Source organism: Elaeis guineensis, chromosome 12 (genome assembly GCF_000442705.2).
Source record: "Elaeis guineensis isolate ETL-2024a chromosome 12, EG11, whole genome shotgun sequence".
In the NCBI taxonomy this organism is placed as follows: domain Eukaryota; kingdom Viridiplantae; phylum Streptophyta; class Magnoliopsida; order Arecales; family Arecaceae; genus Elaeis; species Elaeis guineensis.
The window spans coordinates 9,668,164-9,694,099 of record NC_026004.2 but is presented as its reverse complement, the minus strand read 5'-3'; the positions used below and the strand labels follow the sequence as shown (position 1 = coordinate 9,694,099).

General features: G+C 39.5%; 3 protein-coding genes across 4 annotated transcripts; all 3 read left to right on the top strand.

Annotated features, from left to right (window-relative positions):
* Nucleotides 1–884: 884 nt before the first annotated feature.
* LOC105035502 (protein DJ-1 homolog D) lies at nt 885–4,484 on the top strand. Of its 2 annotated transcripts, none has more exons than XM_073246808.1 (4): nt 885–1,134; nt 1,252–1,394; nt 1,551–1,991; nt 4,037–4,484. In XM_073246808.1, the coding sequence occupies exons 2-4, from the start codon at nt 1,281–1,283 to the stop codon at nt 4,412–4,414; spliced, it is 933 nt and encodes a 310-aa protein (XP_073102909.1). In that variant the 5' UTR covers nt 885–1,134; nt 1,252–1,280; the 3' UTR covers nt 4,415–4,484. The 2 variants fall into 2 exon arrangements, with proteins under 2 accessions (XP_073102909.1, XP_073102908.1); XM_073246807.1 differs by having other exon boundaries at nt 888–1,134; nt 1,278–1,394.
* A 323-nt stretch (nt 4,485–4,807) lies between these two features.
* Nucleotides 4,808–8,933, top strand: LOC114912633 (putative disease resistance protein RGA4). The gene is given in 4 exon segments (XM_073246806.1): nt 4,808–6,364; nt 6,366–6,537; nt 6,540–7,017; nt 7,020–8,933. Coding segments are annotated over 4 exon segments (2,979 nt in total). The 5' UTR covers nt 4,808–5,240; the 3' UTR covers nt 8,225–8,933.
* An 11,406-nt stretch (nt 8,934–20,339) lies between these two features.
* On the top strand, nt 20,340–25,720 carry LOC105035501 (uncharacterized). The gene is made up of 5 exons (XM_073247077.1): nt 20,340–21,400; nt 21,494–21,706; nt 24,905–24,988; nt 25,072–25,197; nt 25,443–25,720. The coding sequence occupies exons 1-5, from the start codon at nt 21,215–21,217 to the stop codon at nt 25,575–25,577; spliced, it is 744 nt and encodes a 247-aa protein (XP_073103178.1). The 5' UTR covers nt 20,340–21,214; the 3' UTR covers nt 25,578–25,720.
* The last annotated feature ends 216 nt before the right edge of the window (nt 25,721–25,936 follow it).

The window sequence follows — 25,936 nt, the reverse complement described above, 5'->3', positions numbered from 1 at the left end:
TTTTCTAGCCTGCACTGTCATGGCCGAATGATTCTTCTTCTCAAGCTCTTGAATTGGAAGAACTCATGGCCTTGTGAGATAGAGACAGTGAGAGAGAGACAGAGAGCAAGAGTTTCCAAAGTCAGATGATCGGGGGCGATTAAAAGCAAGAGACCAAGAGACTAAGAGAACGGGATTTTTTTTTTTTTTTTTTGACGAGAATTTTTGACGCTTATTGAGGTTTAGGTTCACGTCAGCTTCTTCGTCATCGTTCGATTGTCATGTCGGATCAGAATCTTAATTATGTTGTCACATAAGCACCGATGATAAGTACGGACTCCAATTGAAAAATCTATGGATCACATTACAATATTTTATCAAATATAAGGTTGACATTGATCAATTTTTTTTATATAAAAAATATTTATAAATTAATATAAAATATAAAAAATTATATACTAATTATTTAAATAAATAATTAAATAGCTGCCTGATCTTCCTAAAGAATCAGAGGACCGTGGTGGAAGAGACATGGCGGGCTACCAGCTTCTAATCAGCTAACTGTGGCCGTCTGATCTTTCCAAAGAATGAGAGGAGTATCAAATCTGCCGATTAATATTTTGATTATTTTAATCCAACCTTTCAGATTATTTTAATGGCCCACTGCAGTGCAAAACACACACCGCAGAGGATCCGAACTTGCCTATCTCATACACCAGCCACATGCCACTTGGAACTTCTTCTTCTTCTTTTCTTTTCTTTTTTTTTTTTTTTTTCTTCTGATGATAATGCCACATGGGACTCCTATGCACGCTCTCCAGATGCTTCGACAAGGCGTCACCACGCGACACTATCGGAGCAACGGATCGGAAGGATCGGCTTCTCTCCCTTCCCTATCCCAAATCGTGCTCAGCCACTGGAAGCCCGACACCTACTAAGCCTCCACTGAGACCCACTGAAAATAAATCTCACGGTCGCCTTCGTTTCTCGGAGGAGACAGGGCCTCCTCTCCCAGTATAAATAGGTTGCACTACTTGTTGTTGCTCTCCTCCGACTGGCACCTCTTGCTCTTGGGGTTAACGAAGAAGAGGAAGAAAAATGGCAGCTCAGAAGAGGGTTCTTTTATTCTGCGGAGACTATGCAGAAGACTACGAGGTATTCCTGATCGCTGGTTACGACAAGAGTTATTCATCGGTTATTCCAGTGTTATTACCGTGGTTTCTTTGATCGGATTCCCTTCTCTTCGCATCAAACTATGGATGTTTATTCCAGGAATTGATTTATGGGAGGGTTCACAGGTGATGGTGCCGTTCCAAGCGCTGCAAGCGTATGGAATCGCTGTGGATGCCGTTTGCCCCGGAAAGAAAGCCGGCGAGATTTGCCGCACCGCCGTTCCTCAGGGTACCGGCCATCAGGTATCTGGGGACATGTTTCTGTCTTCTTATTATGCTTAGAAATAATAGGAAAGACCCTAATAAGAAACAGCCATGGGAGGATATTGAGATTCTTTCTATTTATAGGGAATATTTAACTACCTTGCTTGATTTGCATTAATCATTCCTGGTTTGCAGACATATTCGGAATCAAAAGGTCACAACTTCACGCTTAATGCAACATTCGATGAGATCGATGTGAGCAAATATGATGGGTTGGTAGTACCAGGAGGCCGGGCGCCGGAGTATCTTGCGATGAATGAATCGGTTTTGGATGTTGTATCGAAGTTTTCTGACGCAGGAAAAGCAATTGCTTCGATTTGCCACGGACAGCTGATTTTGGCGGCTGCGGGATTGGTGAAAGGCCGGAAGTGCACAGCTTATACCCCTGTAAAGCCAGTTCTCGTTGCTGCCGGCGGTGGCTGGGTGGAGCCGGAGACGATGGCGGCATGCGTCGCTGATGGTAAACTTATAACAGGAGCAACATATGAAGGCCATCCTGAATTTATCCGCCTTTTTGTCAAAGCATTGGGAGGCACCATAACAGGCGCAGATAAAAAGATTTTGTTCCTCTGTGGGGTACGCAAACAACATGATTGCTTGTAAACTTGCATCATCTGTGATTAAAAAAAAAAAAAATGTTTCTTTTGTTCCATAGAATTCTTTTTCTTTTTTTAGATGATTCTTCATCAGATTATGTTATGGACGTTTATCGAACCTTGAAATCTTTTGTCAATGTAGTTTTAATGGTGACTTGATTAATTAGTTGTTTATTCCAAGAAGCAGCGTATAAGTAAATAGAAATGACAAAATTAGACCTGCTTATTTAGTGATGATTAGCTATGCTAGCATGACTGTTCTACCTGTGAGTCAGTGAGTGCATAATTTGTGCCACCACATCCTTTTTTCCTTGTTCACAAAAGTTGTAGTAGGACAATTATATATATGTAGATTTGTTGCAAATTAAAGATTGTGACATAGAATACTGTTAGATAATTAGATCCAGAGATGATGAGATCCGGGTCAAAAATGTTGACATGGTGTTTGAGTCTGCAATCAGCATACTAAATTTTTGATTTCCTCTGAATTATTTATCGTGATCCTCTTGCCATCCTTCAGTTTCAGAGTTACATATTTACATTTTGTTGCCGAGTCAGTTGAATGCCATGTGTTCAAATATTTCTATCATTTATAAAAATATCTAACTTTATAGAGTCATGCAGCCTCTTGAGGTTGGAGGTCCTTGCTGAAATAATTACCAAGAAGATGTCCTGTTTGTCAATGGAGATAGTCAATTTGTTAGGAGATCATTTTACAAACTTAATGGGTTAACTGAAGTTCTCCAACTTCAGTACAAACCTGGGCCTTTCTAAAACCTGTCACCCCAAAATAGCGTTTGATGACTTAAAACACCACTAGTGTATAACTTTTCATTGGAATGCACAGGATTTTTGAATTATAGTGAATTACAGGAAAATAACATCAGAATTCTGAACAGTTTTAATTAAAGTGAACATTCAGCTTTCTCGCCAGACTATGTTTGCCATGATATCCACAATCGAACAAAAGAATATGTTGATAGTTTGCTGGTTCAGTCTTGATCATCTTTTCATTGCTTGAAACTTTTTTTTTTTTTTTTACCATACATCTTTTAGATACAAAGGCTAGAATATTTTCAACCTGTTGTGCTGATGCATCTCATTGTACTTCATATCAGATATTATCACTTGCATGCATATCTATGATTTTACCTCTATCATCGAAGGAACTTGCCTTTCTTTGCTTGAATAGTGGTGGCTTCATCTGATCATTTTATTGAAAACCTTACATTTGGTCTTTTGGCTTGTGTATGCGGTCAGGAATTTTGCTGTTGAGAGATTGTTTAGAGCTTTAGCTATTACTCATCTGGAGTTCATGTTAGGCCCCTATAGTTTCAAACTAGCCATTCACGATCTTCATCATTATTATGGGATCCTCCTTATATGTTATGAAGTTTAATTTTTTGGATATGCAATTCTTAGTCCCGTGGCATATCCAAATTCCTATGGAGCAGTGAGATTCAGACTTACGATAGTGTATATTTTCTTTTGCAATTGTATTGCCAAAGTTTTAAATCAATCTTCATTCTTATGTTCTAGTCTTCAATTTGCTCACTTTCGACATTAAGGGGACTCGTTGGAGTGACAGTGTGACTTATTATCGGATTTACATTAGTGCAATTGGCTAGGAGAGCCCATCTGGTAGGTCGAAGCTCATGGCTACTAGCTAGGGGGTCGGTTGTAGGACAAGTGGAAAGGTCGGTAGAATCACAATTCTACCCTTGGATTTATACAATTATAGTAGTTTTAAATTTCCTGATGGATACTAAAAATGAAAGATATAATTTATTTAACATTTGACACGGTGTATCAGCATTCTTGTAGAGATGGAAAACTTCATGTAGTTCCATACTTGTAGAACATGTTGGAACTAGTAAATAAGATGAGTACTGATTTTTATGAATTTTTAAAAGACTACAAGACTTCTATGAATACTTAGCCTTGTCATCCCTTTGTTCATTTGAGCTTTTCATGTTTTTAAGCTACTTTTGCTTATAGAGACAGTTCTTATACGAAATGTGGCAGGATTATATGGAGGATTATGAGGTAATGGTTCTGTTTCAATCACTCCAATCTCTTGGTTGCATGGTTGATGCAGTCTGCCCCAACAAAGGTGCCGGTGAAAAGTGTCCAACAGCCATCCATGACTTTGAGGGTGACCAGACTTACAGTGAAAAGCCAGGCCATGACTTCACCCTTACAGCATCTTTTGAAGGTTTGGATGCTTCGAGCTATGATGCACTAGTGATACCTGGAGGGTGTGCCCCAGAGTACCTTGCATTAAATGATAAAGTTATTGCATTGGTGAAGGAGTTTATGGCTAATGGAAAGCCAGTTGCATCCATTTGCCATGGACAGCAGATCTTATCAGCTGCTGGAGTTCTTAAGGTGAATGTTAAGTAATTCCATGAATGATACTTTTATCATGTAGTGCTTCTCTATATATTTTCATTTATCTTGATGATTAAAATCATGGCCAAGAGCAAAGTACTCTAATTATGACAATGAAAATTATCTATCATCCAGCTGAATTACGGGTTAAATTACGCTGAACAAAACGAAAGGAGATCGGATGAGCTGCACATAACTATATAAAATGTCAAGTGATTCCACCATAAACGAATATAACCATATAAATTATTTTTTGTGGACGTGTTACGTAGGTAAGGCCACTAAGACCATTGCAACTTGCAGGGAAGCTTCCCTTGCAAACATGAATATCACTGTCCACCAATAATCGTCCACCTACCAGCTGATGGTTGCCGGAGGAGAACCTGGCTTCCTTTTGCTCTTTTTTTTTTTTTTTTGACTAGAGAAGCACCCTGGTCTTTCTTTAAAATTTTAAAAAAAAAAAAAAAAAACTGAGAAAGCAGCCACGAAGTTTTCATCGCTGAGAGAGTATTGTTACGTCAGAGGTCGGAGAGGAGAGGAGTTGCATAAAGAGGATAAGCAGGTGCACGGAAGTTGCAAGGAAGGGGGATGTCCATGAAACTGATATCATTAAACACTGATATCCCTCGCACGAAAGAAAGACGCACCTTCCTTCCTTGCCTGGCGATCGCTGGATCATCCACGGCACAGCTATCCAAGCACATTAAAATACGGTCAAGCATCGAGGTCAAGGTATTTGGAATCTTTACATATAGACTTAAAAGGATCTATAGTGCCTCACAACCTGCTCTTCTCTTTGAGTGTTGAGAGATCCATCCTCCTCTGCCAGTCTCAAAAAATGGCCATGATCTTAAAAGCCTTTGTGGGAAAATTGCTTGACAAGCTTTCAGAATTTATCTGGGGAGAGATTTCCATGATGCGAGATGTGCAGGACGAGCTCAAGCAGTTTCAAAGAAGAATAGAGAGGCTAAGCGGATATCTTGAATCAGCAGAGCAGAAGAGGCATGAAGACCGGACCATCAATAACTGGGTGGTGGAGTTGAAAGATGTGATGTATGATGCGGAGGATATCATCGAGCGTTGTATGATCGAGGGCGGAATATTGTTGGAAAATCATCCCTCCACATTAGCGGTACGCGACACCTCATCTTCATTTTATTCCCCTGGCTTCCTCCAGTTCAAGCATGAAATTGGTAAAAAAATTAAAGAACTTAATGATAGGCTAAAAGAGATTAACAAGGATAGATCAAAATTGCCTGCACTAAAATACACTAGGCAAAGTGCTCAAGAGGGTAGAGTAAATACCCGTCAAACTTTTCCCAGTGTGATCAAGTCTGATATTGTAGGGCCAAAAATTGAAGAGGCTACCCAAAGTCTCGTGGAGTTATTAATTAAGGAAGATAATAAAAAATACCGAGTTTTGGGGATCGTTGGGATGGGTGGAATCGGCAAGACCACTCTTGCTTCTAACATATACAATAACAAAATAATAGAAGAGAACTTTCCTATACGAGTATGGGTGTGTATTTCTCAAGAGTTTTCAGAAACAAAAATGCTAAAAGAGATAATTAGGGGTGCGGGTGGAAATTATGGGAAGGCTGAAACCAAGGCAGAGCTTGTAACCTGTCTTTCCTTTGTTCTTTCAAAACGATTCTTTATTGTATTAGATGATGTATGGGAAAAAGATGTATGGGAGGATTTGCTTAGATATGCCGTTGAAAATGCAACATCTACCGGCAAGATTGTAATTACCACTAGAGATAGGAACGTGGCTGGAAGTATTGTAACAGAGAGAGCAGAGATCCATCATGTTGATAAAATGGATGACCACAGTGGTTGGAAATTGCTCTGCAAGATAGTCTTTGGAGATAATGATGATGATGAGGAGGAGATCTCTAGCTTACAAGAAATTGGGGTTAAAATTGTTAAAAAATGCGGCGGTCTTCCTCTTGCAATCAAAACCGTCTATGAGCCAACTTCAAGAACAACTGCCAAGAGCTCTATTTTTAAGCTATGAATATTTACCATCTGATCTCAAACAGTGTTTTCTATACTGTTCGTTGTTTCCTGAGGATTTTACCGTGGATCGCGATGAGCTTATTCGTTATTGGGTGGCGGAAGGCTTTGCAAAAAGAACACACAGGGAGATACAATTATGGAAGATTTAGCAGAGGATTTCTGTAGGGAGTTAATCGGGAGGAATCTTTTACAGCCATGTGATTTCTTAGGTGACTTGAGTGACGTAGCTGGCAATTACTGCAAGATGCATGATCTGCTACGTTCCCTTGCTCATTCTTTGATAAGTGATGAGAGCATTTTTCTTGGTGATCACGAGCAATCACCTAACACAAACCCTCTGAGTAAACTACGTCGTTTGTCAATGGTTAACAAAGGTGAGAGACTAGAAGTTCCTGATGTACTAAAACAGCAACAGTGCTTAAGAACTCTTCTTGTTTGGAGGAGTTCAGAGATAAAGATGGTCGACAATGAACTTTTGAAAACATTGGGTTTTCTGCGAGTCATGGACCTGAGCAATACGAGCCTTGAGAGCCTTCCAGACTCCGTAGCAGATCTTTTGCACATGAGATATCTAAATTTTGATCGGACGAAAATCAAGAAATGCCCGAGTCCATCGGATGCCTCGTAAATCTACAGAAATTGAACCTGTCAGGTTGTAAATACTTGCACACTCTCCCCAAGGCCATCACAAAATTGTGCAATCTAAGATGCCTCCGTCTTGAAGGAACTCCATTAACTCATGTGCCAAAGGGAATAGGGGAATTAAAAGATCTGAACCATCTTCAAGGATTTGTGATCGGGCACGATGATAGAAGAGATGATGAGGGGTGTGATTTGAAGGAGCTGCAATCTCTCTCCCAGCTGAGATTCCTGGAGATAAACAGATTGGAGAGGACACAACCAGCGGGAGTTCCGGTAAACAGCAGCTTTCTGAGGACCCTGATTTTGAATTGCGGACAACTTGAAGATGAGGTAGAAGCAGTCGCAATCCAGAGAATTGACAAGATTTACAATGAGCTCTCTCCTCGATCCACCCACCTACACAGACTTGAGATTCTTAAGTTCTTTGGTAGTGGATTTCCCCGCTGGATGATGTCAACTTCCTTGCATGTCTCTTTTCCTAACCTGACAGAAATAAGACTCTCTAGTTGTAAAACATGTCCGCAGCTTCCTCCACTAGGCCTGTTGCCCCAGCTGAAATCTCTTCATATTTGGAACACAGGTGCAATCAAAACCATCGGACCTGAATTTCTTGGCCCCCGTGCATCGTCAGCAGCGACTTCATTTCCAATGCTTGAAGAGCTGGAATTTTGGTGGATGTCCAACTGGGAAGAATGGTCGTTTGGTATGGTGGAGGGGGTTGGTGAAGAAAGGAGAGGAGCCCTCAAGTTGCTGCCTCGTCTAACGAAGTTGGAACTTATTAAATGTCCCAAGCTGAAAGCTCTTCCTCCACTAGGCCTGTTGCCCGAGCTGAAATCTCTTCATATTAAGACAGCAGGTGCAATCATAACCATCGGACCGGAATTTCTTGGACCCTGTGCATCGTCAGCAGCGACTTCATTTCCCAAGCTTGAATATCTGGAATTTGAAGAGATGTCCAACTGGGAAGAATGGTCGTTTGGTATGGTGGAGGGGGTTGGTGAAGAAAGAAGAGGAGCCCCCAAGTTGCTACCTTGTCTAACGAAGTTGAAACTTGATTACTGTCCCAAGCTGAGAGCTCTTCGTCCACTGGGCCTGTTGCCTGAGCTAAAATACCTTTCGATTCTGTTAAGATTTGACGCCTCGAGATTCAGTTCACATTGAGCCCACAGCGAGGTTCGCGGCGAAAAATGGAGTCCAACGAGACCAAGATCACCTGAAACGGAGCTCGGATAGAGGAGATACGAGCTTTTGAAGTCGGCACGAGAATCGAGACGGTGGAGGACCGGCGGCGGGTGACAGTGGCGCGGCCGCAGGCGACAGTGCGCGGGACGAGCGACCTAGGCCCGCGACCCCTTTGCCCCAGTCCACCGTGGACCGGACGGTCCACGGCGGGGCCTGTGGACCGCGTGGGCGTTTTCCACGCGTTTCTCGCGGTCCACGGTACTATTCCATAGATCGGAGCGCGATCCGACGGCATGGGTGGCTCCCGGTCTTGATCGGACGGTCTGGGACGTGATTTGGGTTGATTAAAGAGTCCTAATCATGATCTAAGTCGTGATTAAGGTCTATAAAAGTCATAAAACAGAGAGGTAAGTGGTTGATTTTCTCGCCGGCCATACGAACCAGAGGAGAGAGAGAGGGTGAGGCTGCTGTGAGAGAAGGAGCAGGAGGCTCCTGGACAGCGGTCGCCAGGCTCTTCAGGGGTTCAGGGGATCTTCAAGAGAGAGAGAGCTTTTGTGAGGGGAACTTCAGGTGAGAGAGAATTGGGTGTACAAGGGTTGAGGGTGAGGTCTCCTCTTGTAAATTTTTTTTTTCATAGTGAAGTTTGCATGCCCCGTGGAGGCGAGCCCTTTTGTGGCTGATCCACGTATTTTGATTGTTTTTTCTTTTCTTTTGTTTCTTCTTTCTTCCTGCTGCATCGCGTAGTACTGAAAAGATCTTGGAAGGTGGTGTCCTGGCCAGACATCCACCCAACAAGTGGTATCAGAGCAAGACGGTACAAGGACGCAGATTGTAGTGGTGGTGAGCAAGACTGAAGATGGAGAAAACAGGAACAATCAAGATGGAGATCAACAAGTTCGATGGTAAGAGCAATTTCTCCTTGTGGTAAGCAAGGGTGAAGGACGTGCTCATCCAACAGGGGTTGATCGATGCTCTCTTGTGCGATGAGAAGCCGACCACCATGGAGGTGCGGGATTGGAAACGGCTATAGATGCAGACGGTGAGTACCATCCGCATGTACCTAGCGGATGAGGTGGTGATCCATGTGCTGAGAGAGACTTCCCCAACGGTGCTATGGTCGAAGCTCGAGGAGTTGTACATGACAAAGTCTCTCACCAACACTCTTTTCCTCTGGAGGCAGTTTTACCAACTGCAGATGACTGAGGGACAGAGCGTGCAGGAGCATCTGAGCCACTTTCAGAAGATCCTCACCGACCTTCTCAGCGTTGGCGAGAACGTTGAGGAGAAGACCAGGGCGCTAGTTTTGCTGGCGTCGCTTCCCCCTTCGTACGAGTCGTTGGTGACTGCTCTTCTAGTGGGGAAGAGCACTATCAAGATAGACGAGGTCACTGCGGCGATACTCCAGAACGAGGTTCTCAGGAGGGAGAACCCAGCTTCGAGCTCAGATGGCGGTAGCTTAGCTTTGGTGGCTTCTGGAGGAGCAAGAGGCGGTAGACGGAGTGACAGGAGATCGCAACAAGGGCGATCCAAGTCCAGGAGGGACTTGAGCAAAACCAGGTATTACCGGTGTGAGGAGTTGGGGCATCTAGCCATAGATTGCCCTCAACTTAAAAATCAAACGGTGGCTGCTGTAGCGACGGCCGGTAGTGATTCAGATGGAGATGTCTTGGAGATATCTGACGAGGTATCTACTTCTTCCCAGCAGTGGATATTAGATTCTGTATGCTCCTATCATGTATGTTGCAGAGAGGAGCAACTTGACTTCTTGGAGAATAGTGAGGGCACTGTATATCTGTCGGATGGATCGAGCTGTGCAATCAGAGGCATTGGGACGGTCAGCTGGAGGACACATGACGGTGCAGTGAGGAGATTGGGGGAGGTCCGATACATATCCGATTTTAGGCGGAATCTTATCTCACTTAGCAGACTGGATTCAAGAGGCTACAGGATGGTAGCTGGTGGAGGAATCCTGAGGGTGCTACGTGGCGATAGGATTGTGCTAGAGGGGAAGAAGGGAAGCAGAGGACATTATTACCTGGCGGAGAGCCCAGTGCGAGGTGGAGCTTCGGGAGCCAGGTGGAGCCCAAAGCGAGGTGGAGCTCCAGGAGGCGGATCGGGCACGAGACAGGAGACTTGGGAGGATGAGAGGCGACATCGCAAGGTGAGATTCCTATTGCCGCAGGACGATGCCCCGAGTAGGTCTCAGGTCAGGAGGAGCACAGCATACGATGGAGATGGGATCGAGTAGCCTGGCTTGACTCGCATGTTTGCCCATCCATGATCAGCAGGCGATTGCCCTAGGGCATGGGGGCGCGGAGATCCAGAAGCTCTCAAAATTTGGAGGAGGCCGAATATCGAGTCGAAGTGGAGATTGTTAGGATTTGATGCCTCGAGATTCAGCCCACATTGAGCCCACAGCGAGGTTCGCGGTGAAAAATGGAGTCCAACGAGACCAAGATCACCTGAAACGGAGCTCGGATGGAGGAGATACGAGCTTTTGAAGTCGGCACGAGAATCGAGGCGGTGGAGGACCGCCGGCGACCGGCAGCGGGCGGCAGCGGCGCGGCCGCAGGCGGTGGCGCACGGGACGCGCGACCCAGGCCCGCGGCCCCTTTGCCCCGGTCCACCGTGGACCGGGCGGTCCACGGCGGGGCCTGTGGACCGCGTGGGCGTTTCTCACGCATTTCTCACGGTCCACGGCACTATTCCATGGATCGGAGCGCGATCCGACGGCATGGGTGGCTCGCGGTCTTGATCGAATGGTCTGAAACGTGATTTGGATTGATTAAGGAGTCTTAATCATGATCTAAGTCGTGATTAAGGTCTATAAAAGTCCTGTGCATGAAACAGAGAGGTAAGTTGTTGGTTTTTTCGCCGCCGTACGAACCAGAGGAGAGAGAGAGGCGTGAGGCTGCTGTGAGAGAAGGAGCAGGAGGCTCCTGGACAGCGGTCGCCAGACTCTTCAGGGGTTCAGAGGGTCTATGGAGCCAACCTAAAAGAAATCAATAACCTTCCCTCACTGAAATCTCTGGAAATAGAGAAGTGCCCAAAGTTGGAGCAGGTGGAGAATCTGGATAAGTTGCAAGTTCTGAGAGTAATATTTTCTCGTTCCACAGAGACATCCACCACCGATGGTGATGGCCATTGGAGCTACTTGGACAGCATTCTCTTCAAGAATTTAAACTAAGATGCAGCTTACTACTCCTTAAGACCTTCCTCAAGGACGGCCCCAACTGGCCCATCATTCAGCCGATCCCCCGGGACGAGATCAATAAGCCTTGGCATCCAGAATGTAGCAGCTCATCATATATTCGGTATACAAAGGATCCACCCGAAGCCAACGTCGTGGAATCAGAAGAATCAGTGGACTGATAAAGCAAGGGTCCACAAGCATCCTCCTTTCACTGAGGTGATTTCTCCTTCCATTACATTTTTTTTTCCATTTTTAATTTCTCTAGCAGCTTTAACTTGGTTGTTATACCGCTAATCTTATTGTAATCTTTTCTTTACCCAGTTACCAATGCTCCTGTTTCTTTCTCGAAGATAGAGGATCACTGGGTGCTCAAGATTTTTTCAATCTTTAGCTTGATGCTTTTTTCCCCCTCCTTTCATTGGTTCCGTTGTTTGATTTAAACCTTTCTGTTGGATTTCATGTTGTTCTGTAATTTCTATTTCTTGGACTTCTGATCCGTTTGTAATTTCCTTTTCCTGTTGGTTTGATGACATTATCATTTGCTGGTGTGCCACTTTTAGAAATTTGTATGCAATAAATCAGTAGTTTTTCTCCCTCCCTTTGTCTTTGATGTTTCTTTCTCCTTAATCTTCGAGGCCAACTTGAATTCCTTAAGGGGGTGTTTGGTTTGTAACCAAAATCGGGATGGGAGTGGGAATCAGAATGACTTAGAATCGGAATTGGAATGACCAAATCTCTCGAAGCATTTGGTTTGTTACTGGAATCGAAATCAGAATGGATGATTTTCATTGTTGTTGTTTGGTTCATCTAAATATAGAAATCAGAACTCAAATTTTTATTTTTATCTTTAAACTAAAAATCTTTAAAAATTAAAATTTTCAAAATAACAAATAGATAACAAATCAACTATTATTGGAGCTTTGACAAATAAATAACAAAAACGTGCTTACATTTGTTTATCCAGAGCTTAGTGGAAAAAAAAAAGGAAAAAAGTGGCCTTCCTCAGTCTTGAATACATAAACGAAACGTACTTATGAATTGGGTTTTGAAAGCTCTAATTTTAAAAAGTTCAGAAATTACAAACTTTGATGGCATTTCGTCATAAGTTTCCGGTCAGTTATATGAATAAGCATAGTAGTAACAAAATCTACAATCACAAACATCAAATTGTATCTAGCATTGATAAGCATAACAACCATTATCAACGTATAATCATAGACATTAAATTGAACACACACAAAAAAAAAAAAAAAAGGTTGAAATTTACTTTCTGTTACATGGATTACAGACTATCACATGTAAAGGTACGATGAAGAGGTTAATAGATGTTGGATTTTTATAAAGACAATCTGCACTATCAATATTAGTTTAAATTTATTTATTTTTTTTAAAAAAATTTACAAAATCTGATAACCAGATTTGACGGAATCAATGCCTTAAACAATAAAAGACATCTCTTTAGCCACAGTAGCTACTGCAATGTAAAATTCATGTATTTGTTAACTATTTCTTACATCATATTGTAAAAAGATGATAGCATGCGATAGGATCTGTTATTTTCAACTGCTTTTAGTAATAAGACTGCCATCCAATGGACTCATCAGAGGCACAAATGACAAAAATCATCTTGCAACTGATCATGCTAATAATATCAGGAGACATTAGGAAGCAACTTTGCAAAAGAATAAAATGTAAAACTACATCAATTATGATTTTGGGGTTGCACATAAGCATCAAGCAATTTCATTTGTACAGAATAAGATATCTGAACGATAGTTCCAACCATTTATCTCTATGTTAAGCTAAAGAGCAAACAAAATAAATATGTATATATATACGTGCAAGAGAAATGAGCAGGTTGACCATCACTTCTGCAACATCGAAGAAAAAAAATGACAAACTTTTAGGAAGATTGAACATCTAAATTTTTAACAGATAGCAATTAGTAATAGATAAAAAGAGCAAGCTAAAATAAAAATTACTGGAGCTCTCAAAACCCAATCAGAAAAATGATAAAAGGATAGATAACACATATGTATGAGAAGAAATATGAGCAAGTGCTGATAATTCCAGCATATCTTTGGGTACCAGTCAATCTTTTCCCTCTTCCTTCTTCCATCGACAGGTAGCTAAAGTTCATTATAATATTTAAAAAATCATAATAAATCAACACCAATTTTACTGTCACGACCACAATATGTACCTTTTCAAAAAGCAAATATGCAATTTCATCATTTACTCACATACCTTTTCAAAATCCAATGAATTAGTTTATACATGCAATTACAACCACAATACGTACACAGACATGCCTTGGTATCCATGGCCTATGATTTGTTTAAGAATTGATGTGATCTTAATTTAATGATCACCACCCTATAGAAACTTCTGAAGAAGACTTTGCCAACCACAACAAGCCAGGATCATTCTTTCTCAACACCTTGTAATTTTCAGCTCACCCAAGTTCATCCATTATGTCATCTTCATAGAATCCAACAAGAGCGAGAACTTCCAATGCGGTTGTTAAGCAAATTAAATCGGTATAAATAATACCAAATATATCTGACTGTAGATCATAGACAAAATTTGGTGGGACATAAATACAAACAAACATACAAATAAACAAGTAAATAAAATGTCAAGGTGCCGACCTTTAGAATGTGCCATATTCTTTTGGAACTGGGGATTGGCCTACCAATTTGGAAAAAAATTAGCTCACTAGTAAAATGTGAAAGCTCAATGGAAAGTGACTAAGAACCTAATTTCATAATAAATGCATAGTTGTGCTCTTCGGAACAGCAAAAAGAAAGATCATAGAATATAGTAGCCAAAAATATCTTTCTTAGTCTCCAGAACTTCAAATATTATATGCTAGCCCTATCAAGCATAAATTATCAAAATTAAAATTAGATTAGCACTAAAAAGATTTCATATTTCCATGATATGATATCTTTTTTGGCTGTAATATAGGCATAGAGAAACTTCAATATCCACCATCTCACCCACAAACGACATACAAGCCAACAATTTTGAATGGAACATGCAAGCCAACAATAATAAATATTTTAAGCAAAGGATTGATTTGTCCAATCTTGTTCCATCAGTGTAATCAAGCAACAAGAAAAGGAAGAAAAATAAGTCTATTTTCTATATTTATTTATCAACATCATATTAGACTACTCAAGTTAAGAATAATTCTAAATTGATCTGCTCAAAATAAATTTAGCCCTTACCTCATCCAAACATGCATTTTGGAGTCCGAAGATGTGAAAGCAGATGATGCCATAAATTTATACCATTTCAAGACCTAAACCGCACATCATTTGTCATATCAAGCTTAAAATAAATCATGACAATCCTGCAAATGATATATATCATAGCTAAATATAGGAGAATAGATATGCCAGCAACCTTCAAATTTAATCAAATCTCACAGTCCAAACAAAACAAATATGATCCAATTCACTGATCCAACATCATCATGACCATGAAAATCTAACCAAAAGATTCTTATATTTTCATAACAAAAAGTCAAGCACTCCAATAATAGTATCACATGAAATACTAGTGTCTACAACCTGATACACTAATGTCTGAGTCAAGAAGGCGAAGCATGTACTGCCTCTTCAACTACAATGGAAGGGAGAAGAACACTGCACTCTTACTAGGCTCTACTGTGAGAATATCAGCCATCTTTATTACTTCACCACTGGTCAATGCCTCCAATATAAGTAGCTCATCCACTACTCTCGCCGTATTCTTCTCAACCATCTCTTGCTCACATGCCTTTGCTTCAGCTATGGTACCAAAATGCATATCCATGTGTGACATAAATGTCTCAAGGGTCATAGACATGGCTTCTAAAGTCTCTTTCATAGGATCGAATTTTTTCGCCATCCTTGTCTCTTTTCGTTGGATAACTTTCTGCTTTTTATTTTTTTCGAACTGCTACCAGATATTCTCTCTATCGAAGGAGGCTCTGTAACCGAGTGCTCTCCATCATCCTCATCTATGCTAAGGTCCACTGGATTTTTATCACTCAAAATAGCTGCCTCCTCTCTCTCTATATTTTCAGTAGCCTCTACAAATGTTTCAGCATCTTTTTCTATCACCTTATCCTTTCCATAGATCTCTTCAAGTACATCTAAATGAGGAAAAGCTACTTCCCATAAACTTTTGGTGGACTCATGCATCTGTCATTAGAAAATCATATATATTAAGAGATGAACAATAAACAAAAAATTATTTGAGTTATAAAAATAATATTTATAAAATATACCTTGTACCACTCCATGTACTATATTTTATCACAAGAGATCATCTTCTTTTTGACATTCCATGTGCATCCCTTTTGTGATAATATCTCTACAATAGCACTATGCTTTTGCTTTAGATATTTTATCCTGGATTCAATATGTGGAGTAGCCTTCAAACCACAATCGGGTAGTTTTTTTTCAATTATTTTCTCCAACTTGTTCATATATTCATTCTTAAAACCATCCTCCCCTTTCTATATGGGATTAGTAGACAACTTGTGAAGGCATTCCACTAACATCGCATCCTCATCATTTTTCTATGGATGCTTGTTCTTTCCTCTACCATGATTAACTTGGCTGCATTCATCAGATTCCATCCTATAATAATTATAAATTATGACTTTAATGATCATAATAAGTATAGCCATTATCTTAAAAATAACATATATTAAAGTATATAACGATAATATTGTTAGAATTCAAATATAAAGTATACAAACAAGTAGAACCATGTAACAAACAGTTTCATAATAAGTACATAATTCCATAACAAGTCGATAACATACTAGGTCCAATGTTCTGATATTCAACTAAAATACTTGAACAAAAATAAAAAATATAAAACATAAAACACAATCAACTCTTAAAAGATGTAGATCTCCAATTGTTAAACATTTGTTGAGCTAGAGTGTTTCTGAAATTGGTCCAATGGTCAGATGTCTCAAGAGTGGTGATGAACTCAACTTCATTCTCTCCCTATTCTTCCTCTCCTTCCTTTTCCTCTTCATTCTCTTCCTCTTCTTCCTCTTCTATAGGGTCTCTATGCATATACCTCCTTATTAAGTTGTGAAGGAGACTGCAAGCAATAATAATGTGACATTGGATCTGTATAGGGAAAAACGAAGGGCTCTTAAGAATTGCCCATCATCCCTTGAGCAATCCAAAGCATCTCTCAATCACATTCCTAGCTTGAGCATGTTTCTTATTGAAATATTCTTCTACAGACTGTGGTCATCATTTATTTCTCCACTCATTAAGATGATATCGTTGCCCTCTATACGGGACAAGAAATCTCTCTCCATTGGTGTATCCGGAATCAACAAGATAATAGCAACCTTGACATATAAAATGAAAAAGCATTACATATTGTAATTATAAGGCAAGAAAATGAAAATGAGCTTCATTTGTATATTTGTGTTCATCAATATATATACATACATTGAGGCACTGTTAAACCATTTGGCCTACTTATAGCATCTCGAAGCACATGGGCATCATATGCAGAACCCTCCCAATCGGGCAGTACATATATAAATTGTATGTCAGGCGAACAAATGCCTAAGATATTAGTTGTAATATCACTTTTTCTTGTTCGATATCTTGGTTTGTCCTCGATAGAAACAATCACTCTGATGAATGTACCATCTAATGCTCCTAAGCAATTCTAAAACACCAAAAAAAATTTACAAAAATATCTAAGTAATAAGAAAATAGAATAAGGTGTATTATCATATATCTTGAAACATCTCCATGCATCATCCATGCAGTCCTCTGTAATAGGCTCAGGGGTCTTGAACAAAACTCTATGTAATTTCAATATGGCTTTAAGACATAAGTAAAACTGTCGATTCACGATTTCTCAGCTTCTATCAAAATAATTTTCAATTGTCCTATTTTTTAGATGGTGGGCTACTGTGTAAAGAAACATAGCAACAATTTTTTGTAAGGACATGTTTTGAAAATCTCTCAATCCCTCAATATCTCTAAGCATCTCATAGAGTACACCAAATATTCTTCTACCCATTCGGAGTTGACTCACATATTTTGTCATTCTCATTAATAAGCTTACCTAGGTTTTTAATTCTTAACAATTTTCTTTCTTTTTTGCTATCAACTGACGCCTCCTAAGATAGATCAATCCCGTGAAATATCAAGTCATATATACCACAAACATCACCGCAAACATCATACACATAATGCTAATGTAACGCATTCATCTCCTTCTAAATCCATAGGACAATGAGCCATTTTCTGTGTACACAGTTATCTATAGTATTATCTTTTAACAAAAATATAGATAACCAATAAAAAAAAATTGATAAATAAGAGCCCAAAGCTTTATTATAAAATAAAAAAGCATCTGGTTACAAGATATAGATATAAGTAGTGGAAGTAATGTATGTACGTCAGAAGGAACAAAGAAGTAGAAAGGCAAACTAGTACAACATAATATAAAAAGAATAACATAATTATGATAGCACAGCAATGAACAAGAATATTTCAATGAATGATCCCAAACTATAAAAAGCAATAACATCAAATGAATTCATCGATTTAAAAAAAAAAAACACAACTATTATTCCTTCACCACCCCTATTTTATATTTAGCACCTTTACAGATCATGGAAGTCTAGATTGCTATCATAAATTCAAACAAGTGAATTTTTCCAAAAATGTAGTCGGGCATCGAAAATATGATATAACATAATTTCATGAAAGAAGATGGGAAAAAGAACATTTCTTCTCTCCTGATAATACAGATAAAAAAAGAAAGCAAATGGCCTGTTTAATGCCAACATTTAGAGCTACTCATGTTCCTCTCATGTTAAAGATGATACATCATAAAATTACTGACTGAAAAATGGTAAATCCATTATAACATCAAATAACAAACATAAGCAAAGAAAAACATATTCTAGATATTGAAGCTTTAATTTATATAAGCAAATATAATATATGAAGCAAAATCCATACATAATCTGGAGATATATCAGTTCTGCACATCCTACCTCCAGAAAACCTTGTAATAGGAGCTTTTCCACTATGTAATTTACAAAATTACAACTTGGTCAAGTTGTAGTTAAGAACAAAAACACTGTAATTTACAAAGTGGTGAGAGGGCAACGGCCAATAAAGACGTAAATTGGGGTTAGGGTTCTAGTTAAGGAGTGGGACTAGACGTGGGAGGAGAAAAGAATAGAAGAGAAGAAGAGATCAAACCTTGAAGAAATAAGAGCGCACCGGCGACGGCAAGAGGGAGAGCTCCAGAAGCGGAAAAGAGAGGCGGAGAGGGATCGAAGACCAGATTGACTGATGATGAGAGAAGAGGAGAGTTGAGGTAGGCGCTGTCAATCGTCGACAAAAGGTGGAGGATCGAAAGCGACGGCAACGAGAGGGGAGCTAGAGAGATCCACTAAAGGCTAGGGTTTCTCAACCATTTTTTTTCTATCCAGTTATCGAGGGAGTTCATGGCCATCGGGGTTATCGGGGGTCATCAGGGTTATCGAAATAGGAGAAACGAAAGATGAGGGGCATTTTAGAAAATTTAATTTTAAATTTTGGAATGGGCTTTGAATCCATAGAGAAGACCCATGAATGAGTTTTAAGGGGATTGGACCATTCTCATTCCTCTCTGGAATAGGAATCTGAATGAAACTCCTCCCAACCAAACGGTTAGAATGGAAGTCATCCATTTCTTTTCCGATTCTGAATCCCATTCCTCCCAACCAAATACTTCCTTATTTCTTTTTATACCCCTCTGGCTGGTTTCTGTCTCCTGATTTAAGTGAGATGATTTAAAATTTATGATTTAAAAATGACTATCATAGAAAAATTTCATTTAGTTGATCCCGTTACCAGGGCCGGTCCTGATATTTTTTAGGCCTAGGGCCAAATAAAAAAAAAAATTACTAAAAATTAATATATTTTAAATATTAATTATTATTGAAAAATTAATCTACGTACATTTTGTAATGCAAAATTAATCTTTAGCGGGTTCTCTACCTGAAATCAGTTTTCCATTACTCAGCGAAATTGAGTTGGATGATGATGATTTCCAGATTATGCTAATGATATCTGCAACTACAAGCTCTGGTGAAAAAAATGAAAAAACAGGGGGAACTTGCTGAACTAGGATTTCAAAAATTTTTCTGACAATAAATCAGCAAAAAATTAAGTTTAAAATTCATAGCAGATTGAAAGAGGAGGATTGAAGAGATTTACTTGACTTTTTGACGGATTTTGATCTGATTTTTGACGTCCAAAATAAAGAAGAATCACCGATGGACAGCAGAATAGGATGAAAAGATCGGAGACGGAGGAGGAGGTGGGGGAGAGGAGCTACAGGTTGTGAGAGGGAGAAGACGTTTGGTTTATCTAAAAAAGCCGTTGGGGTGCTGGGACTCGGGAGAAGAAGAGGCGTTTGGTTTACCGAGACGGAAAAAAAAAAAAAAAAAAGGGCCCCGGGGCGGTCGCCCGGTTTGACCCGCCCCAGGGCCGGCCGTGCCCGTTACTCATCACTTTCAGAAATTAAAATCCTTTTTTTTTTCTCTCTGATAGCAGAGAGTGAAAGATCCATCAGTACAGACAATAAAAGTTGTACCCTTGGCGGTCATTCTAACAGAATGAGCAACATCGGGAGGGAGATTTTCGGTCCAAAGTGAACTCCGCTGCTTCATGCTAGTGAAGTTGGCCAGAAGATCTGCCACTTCGTTGGCTTCATGCAGAACATGGAGATAGGAGAAGTTAGTCACTGTAGTCTTCCTCTTTTTTTTTTTTTCCTTTCTGGTAAGACACTGTAGTCTTCCTATAAGATTGTTCTGTCACACTGAAACCTAAGAAGTGAAAACAGAAAATGCTGCAGCAAGAGGAACTTGACCATCTTCATTTCTGATTACAAAGCCAGCGCCAGCTCTATTGAGATGAATCGAACCATGGCGTTCAACAGACAACGGTGTTAAGTGAACGATCCGCCATTCATGTGGTATGTAAGAGACTCGGATACTGGAACTTTGCGGCTTTGAACCCTTCGAAAATCTCTGAAATTCAGCCATTAGACTATAAGATTTGTTCAAAATTTCTTTATCATCCATGATCCGGCCTTGGAAAATTTCTTCATTTCTAGCTCTCCACATTAACCACAAGGTACAGGCCAAAGTAGCTTGAGCTATCAGTCTCTGTTCAGAATCCTTCCTTTGCAGCAGGAATTCAACTACTTGATGGTAAGAACGAATATGGGATAAAACGGGGTAAACCACCTGCCATACGGCTGAAGCTCTACTGCATTGGAAAAGTAAGTGATCCATGTCTTCCAGGTGGTTTGGGATAAAATGGTGATACGGATGGAATTCTATTGGCAAGAAGATCCGTTATAGGGAGTTCTCCAATGATCAATCCGCTCCAAGTTCTATTACTGACCTGCACTGAAGGTTCCGACAATAAACAGGGTAAAAAAGGTGGGCGACCCCTCCCTAACGGCTAATACGGCGGCAGGCCATTTAAAACCACTCCTCCCTCAACTTCCTTTCAGGCAAAATCTCCATCGATTTCTCTCGTATCTTCTCTCGATCCTTCCAAGGGCTAGGGTTCTTGTAGTTCCGAGGACTCCGGATCGATCCTCTCGGCCCTCTCCACCCCACCCCCCCACCCCCAACAATTTCCAAGGTCCCGACTCCTAACCTCTTGACCGCAGTCTCATCTTGAGGGTTTCTAGGGTTTATCTATTTGCTCTGCCAAGTGACCATGGATCCAGAGACCGACGAGTACATCCGAGAATCCATCGAGAACTCGCTCGGCCTCCTGATCTCGGACAAGAACCTGCGTCTTAAGCTCCTCGCTTCCGAAGACGCCCGCCACCGCCTCCAAGATCGGATCTTCGTCCTCGAGGAGCGCCTCAAGGACACCGAGAAGCGGGTGGAGCAGTACAAGGTTCGGGTTCTTTGATCTTTTGGGGTTTTGTCTTGTTCTTGGCTTTCTAGGGGTTGGCTGTTTATGGGGAAGTTTTGATTTTGATGTGGGTAGGCGGAGGCGACTATGAACGCCCAGGGGTTGAGGAGGTGCATCGAGGAGAAGGAGATGGTGGCGTCGGGGTACGATGATTTGGTGAAGCACTGCGCCAAGTTGGAGAAGGAGTGCTCGCTGTATGAACGGGGTCTTGAGAGGATCATGGAGTCCTGCGATGAGTTTGCCAAGGAGAATGATGAACTTCGAGCACGGTTGCAGGATGACTCGTCTGTGAGTACCAAATTCTGATTGTTTTCTATTTCTGTGGATCGAACTAGAGGGATATATTCTGAATCTTGATGTGTTGATGCTTCTTTTGAGCAAAAATACTGAGGATTTGAAATTGAGAAATACAATAAACAGAATTGGGGGAATAGGTGGGCAGTAACCTTTGTTTCTTTGATATCAAACACAAATTTTTGTCGCAGCCTACAAGAGAGACATTTTAGGATTTTGCTGTCTTTTTTCCATACCCTAAGATCCTTAGAGGTGGTTCCTTATGGGAAAAAAATATCGTTTTTTGGAGTGAACATGCATCAACACCGAGTTGAATGTTAAGATGTCACTGTAAATACTTTTTAAATGAATATGTTAGGCAAAATTTTAGACGTCTCCTGTTTTATTTAATCAGCCAGTAAGTGTTGTGCAGATTTCTTGGATCACTTATCTATTTTAGTAGTAGTTGTGACAATTTTACGTCACAAGGCAAGAAAATGGAGCCTGAAAATGTATTGTGAAAGTTATACATTCTCCCACATTGTAATACCTTATGAATAACTATGCATCTTCGCTTTAATGTATGAGACATTTGAGAAATTTGGATAACTTGAGTGTAAAGTGAAGCATAGGAAATAAAGAGGACTTGGTTAGGTAAGCCATGATATTTGAAAGGCCCGGACTAATATCTTTTTTACTAGATGTAGATGAACTCCTGAAAAAAAAAATATAAAATCTTGCCATCAGGAAACCCTTTTTTCCCCAAAAGAAATTATGTTCCTAGAAATCTTAGGGTCAACCTAACAAAGGAGCATAAAAAGTTATCACAAAGTTAGATAAAAAATAACAGAATTTTTTTTTGAGGGAGAAGGCTGGGTTTTGCATTCCTTGTTAGTTATGGTTCTTACTCATTATAAGAGTTAGGGGAGTGAGGGGTTATAAAGGCATCCTGATCATGAAAGAGAAGTATACTCTTTGCCTTTTGATTTTGATTCTTATTTAGTTCTTGAAATAGTCCTAGGTGAATATATGTTTTTTGTCTATATAAGCCTCAAGGAGCTATAATTGTTTTAGGAAAACCATCACATCGCTCAAGAAAGTTCTATTTGAATTAGAGAGAGCCTCTATATAATCACTTGTATATTCTCTTATTCCTCTTTATTCTTTCTTTTGTAAAAGAAAGAACCAGTGAATAATATAAAATATGTGTTACATTGCATCTTGTTATTTTTCAGGCAAAGATTGTTATTGAAAGCCTAGTCATATTTATGAATTCTGTAAGCCTATAGATGAAACAGTCAAACCATAGGACATCAGGTGCATAATACTAATTTGGAATATTTATTTTGCAAAGGTTTTGAAGAGAGCAAGAAGCATGTTTTCATGTACCAAGATCTTAACATAATTGAAGAGGATTATATCATTGCTGATCAATACATCCTGTGCAGGAATTGTAACTTTATCTCATTCTGTATGATCAAGCTCGTTAATTTAAACCATAATTTGCATGAATCAAGTTGGAAATATTAGGGATGTAAGACACATGTTTTCTTAGCTTGTGGAATGTGGATATTGGGTGGTCAACAGGATAGAAGCTTGCTTATGATTTTGATTTTGGAAATCATTAAGTGTAAGATTATGCAATTCAAGGCACTTGTATATAAGATTAATACGCTAATATCAATTTTTTTGATGAAAGTCATGAAAAGGATGGATTGTTCTGCCAAAACAGACCCTTACAGCCTTTATATTTTTTTTGATATTCTGGTTCCTTTTTATTGCTGAATGGAGCTAATTTCTTCTTGAGCATCTATTTAGGATTCCCACAAGATTCCTAGGAATATAGCTGAATAGGCAGTGGACCCTTTCTAATTTGCCATTGGCCGAGCTAGATGCTTATATGGCAAGCTGTGGTAACAATTATTTCAACAACTATCAGGTTTGAACAGTTGTAGTGTAGTGAGGTGAGGGCCTGTTATGTGTGCAAACTATCTGATATGTTCCTTGGTTTTGTATATGTTAAATAAGTTTTTCTACATGTTTATAACATTGTCAAAAATAATGAATCCAGAAACTTTTCTTTGTCATCGGCCACCCTTTAAGAAATTCATGTCCAACTTCTTTAAGAAAACTCTAAGTTTTCTTGTAAGAAACTTCATAGTTGAACTTTTGGCATTGAGCTACATTCATTTTCCTGTGTATTTATGCTTGTGATAGTTATATTTTAAGCCAAATTTGTCAATATGCTTAGTTTGAGGTGCTACATGTTGTCATTGACTAGTAAATTAATTATCTTGTGATTTTCGTCTATCTTTTAAAATTAGAAAACCATGTCTGGTTTCTGAAATTACAATTTAGGAATCATTCTGATACTCTTGCAATATGCCCTTGTGTGTATAGGCAAATTTGTTTTCTTGAATTCACACTTATGAGTTATTTTTTGTCTAAGCCACATCTCCCGTATTTCTAATTAGCTCATGCTATTTGTATTTCACATTTATGCTAAGCTATTAGGCTTTTAGATGGCTAATCTATTAGATTACCAAACATATTTTCTTCTTAGTATTTCATTATTTTCAGAGATTTTTTAAGAAATAATGATTAGTTTCTTATTTTTATTTCTAGCAATTTTAAGCGATATAATTTTACTGAAATAAGATGGATAATGATGATCTCGTGCCATGATCTAGCCTGAAATTAGCTAATTGCAACCTGGTGAATAAGTTTTACGGGTTCTTGTGGCTTCTGTTGCTTGTAGGTTTCAATGCAACTTCTGTGGTTGCTCTAAGATGTTATATTATCTATACTGACTTTGTATCAAAAATGGCAAGTTTATCAATCCTCAACTCCAGAACTGGGGTTCCACTTGACCTTTCACTTGTATTAGGTTTGCAGAGGAATGTATTCTTGAGTAAAAAAAAAAGATGATCTTGCATACTCTCTAATGCCTGTGAAGTTTGTTTTAGATTCTGTTCATGTAGTTGAGATGATCTTGCATACTCTTTAATGCTTGTGAAGTTTGTTTCAGATTCTGTTAATGTAGTTCTTTTATTTGTGTCGTCTCCAGGGTTTTCCCTCTGTTCTTGTTCTTCTGACTTGGCTCATACTGTTTTTTCTGTGTTCCTCGACTCTTTCTTCTTCCTGCTTTCCATTTTGTCTGTATCTTAATCCTTGTATGCTGATTTTATTTTTGGAAAATGCTGCATTCTCTAGCTAACGGCATTAGCTGCTGAAGTCGAGTTCTTGAAGAAGGACAAGGAAAACCTGAGGATTAATCTCCACAGAGCTGAAGAAGAGGTATGTACATTTGAACTCGTTTCTATTTCACCTCACCTTATTTCTGTTTCTATGAACTCTTACCCTGTTACATTTTACACAAGGTCAAGGTACTGTTTGAAGAAAACAAAATTTTGGATGAAGAGAACAAGAGGTTGCTTAGGCTATTAAAGAAAGAACGAAATCACCATGGATCTGACAGCAAAAGCTCTGCCGGTACTTCTGCTAAAGTGAGATGAAAACACAACACTATTTTCTTTCAAGCTTTGACAAACCATCTGAATTATGAATTTTGTTTTTAATGAGTCATGCCAAACTACTACTGGTTCACATGGGAAATTGAGGATAAGAGAAATAAAGGAGAAGCACTTATGATCTTGTCATTGGTCATAGCAATGATAGACTGATGTTTCTTATTTTTTAATTCAATTTGTTCTCTTGTATCATGTCTTTATCAACTCCATTTTCTGCATAGGGAAAGCGTAAATCCGACCGAAGTGACAGCAGTCCTAGAGGGCGGGTGATTGATTTCAATGTTGCAGATTCATCAAGAGAGCCATTATCACCTCTGCATCAAAACTCTCCTGACTCTAGAATGCATAAGAAGTAAAAGGGTATTTGTCCTCATTCTACAGATCTTGAACGGTTGCTGCTAGGAACCTGCCTACTAATTTTTTCTTAGCTATTAATCTGAACTTACAAGTTCTTAATGTGCACAGCATTGAATTAAACTTGGAAATCCGTTTCAAGTGATAGTTGTTGTTATGTTTTTCACCACCTACTTGACACTCAATTGCTGATAACAATGCTTTCTGGTTCGTATTCATCAATTAAAACGAATGCAAAGTTTCTTGAGAACACTGTTTTGGTTACTTTAGCCGGGTGAGCTCTCCTGATACTTCTGATCTGGTTTCTTGCCATCCAAATATATCTAAGAGTTGTAGAAGTGGTTCTTTAAGTGCTCGTACC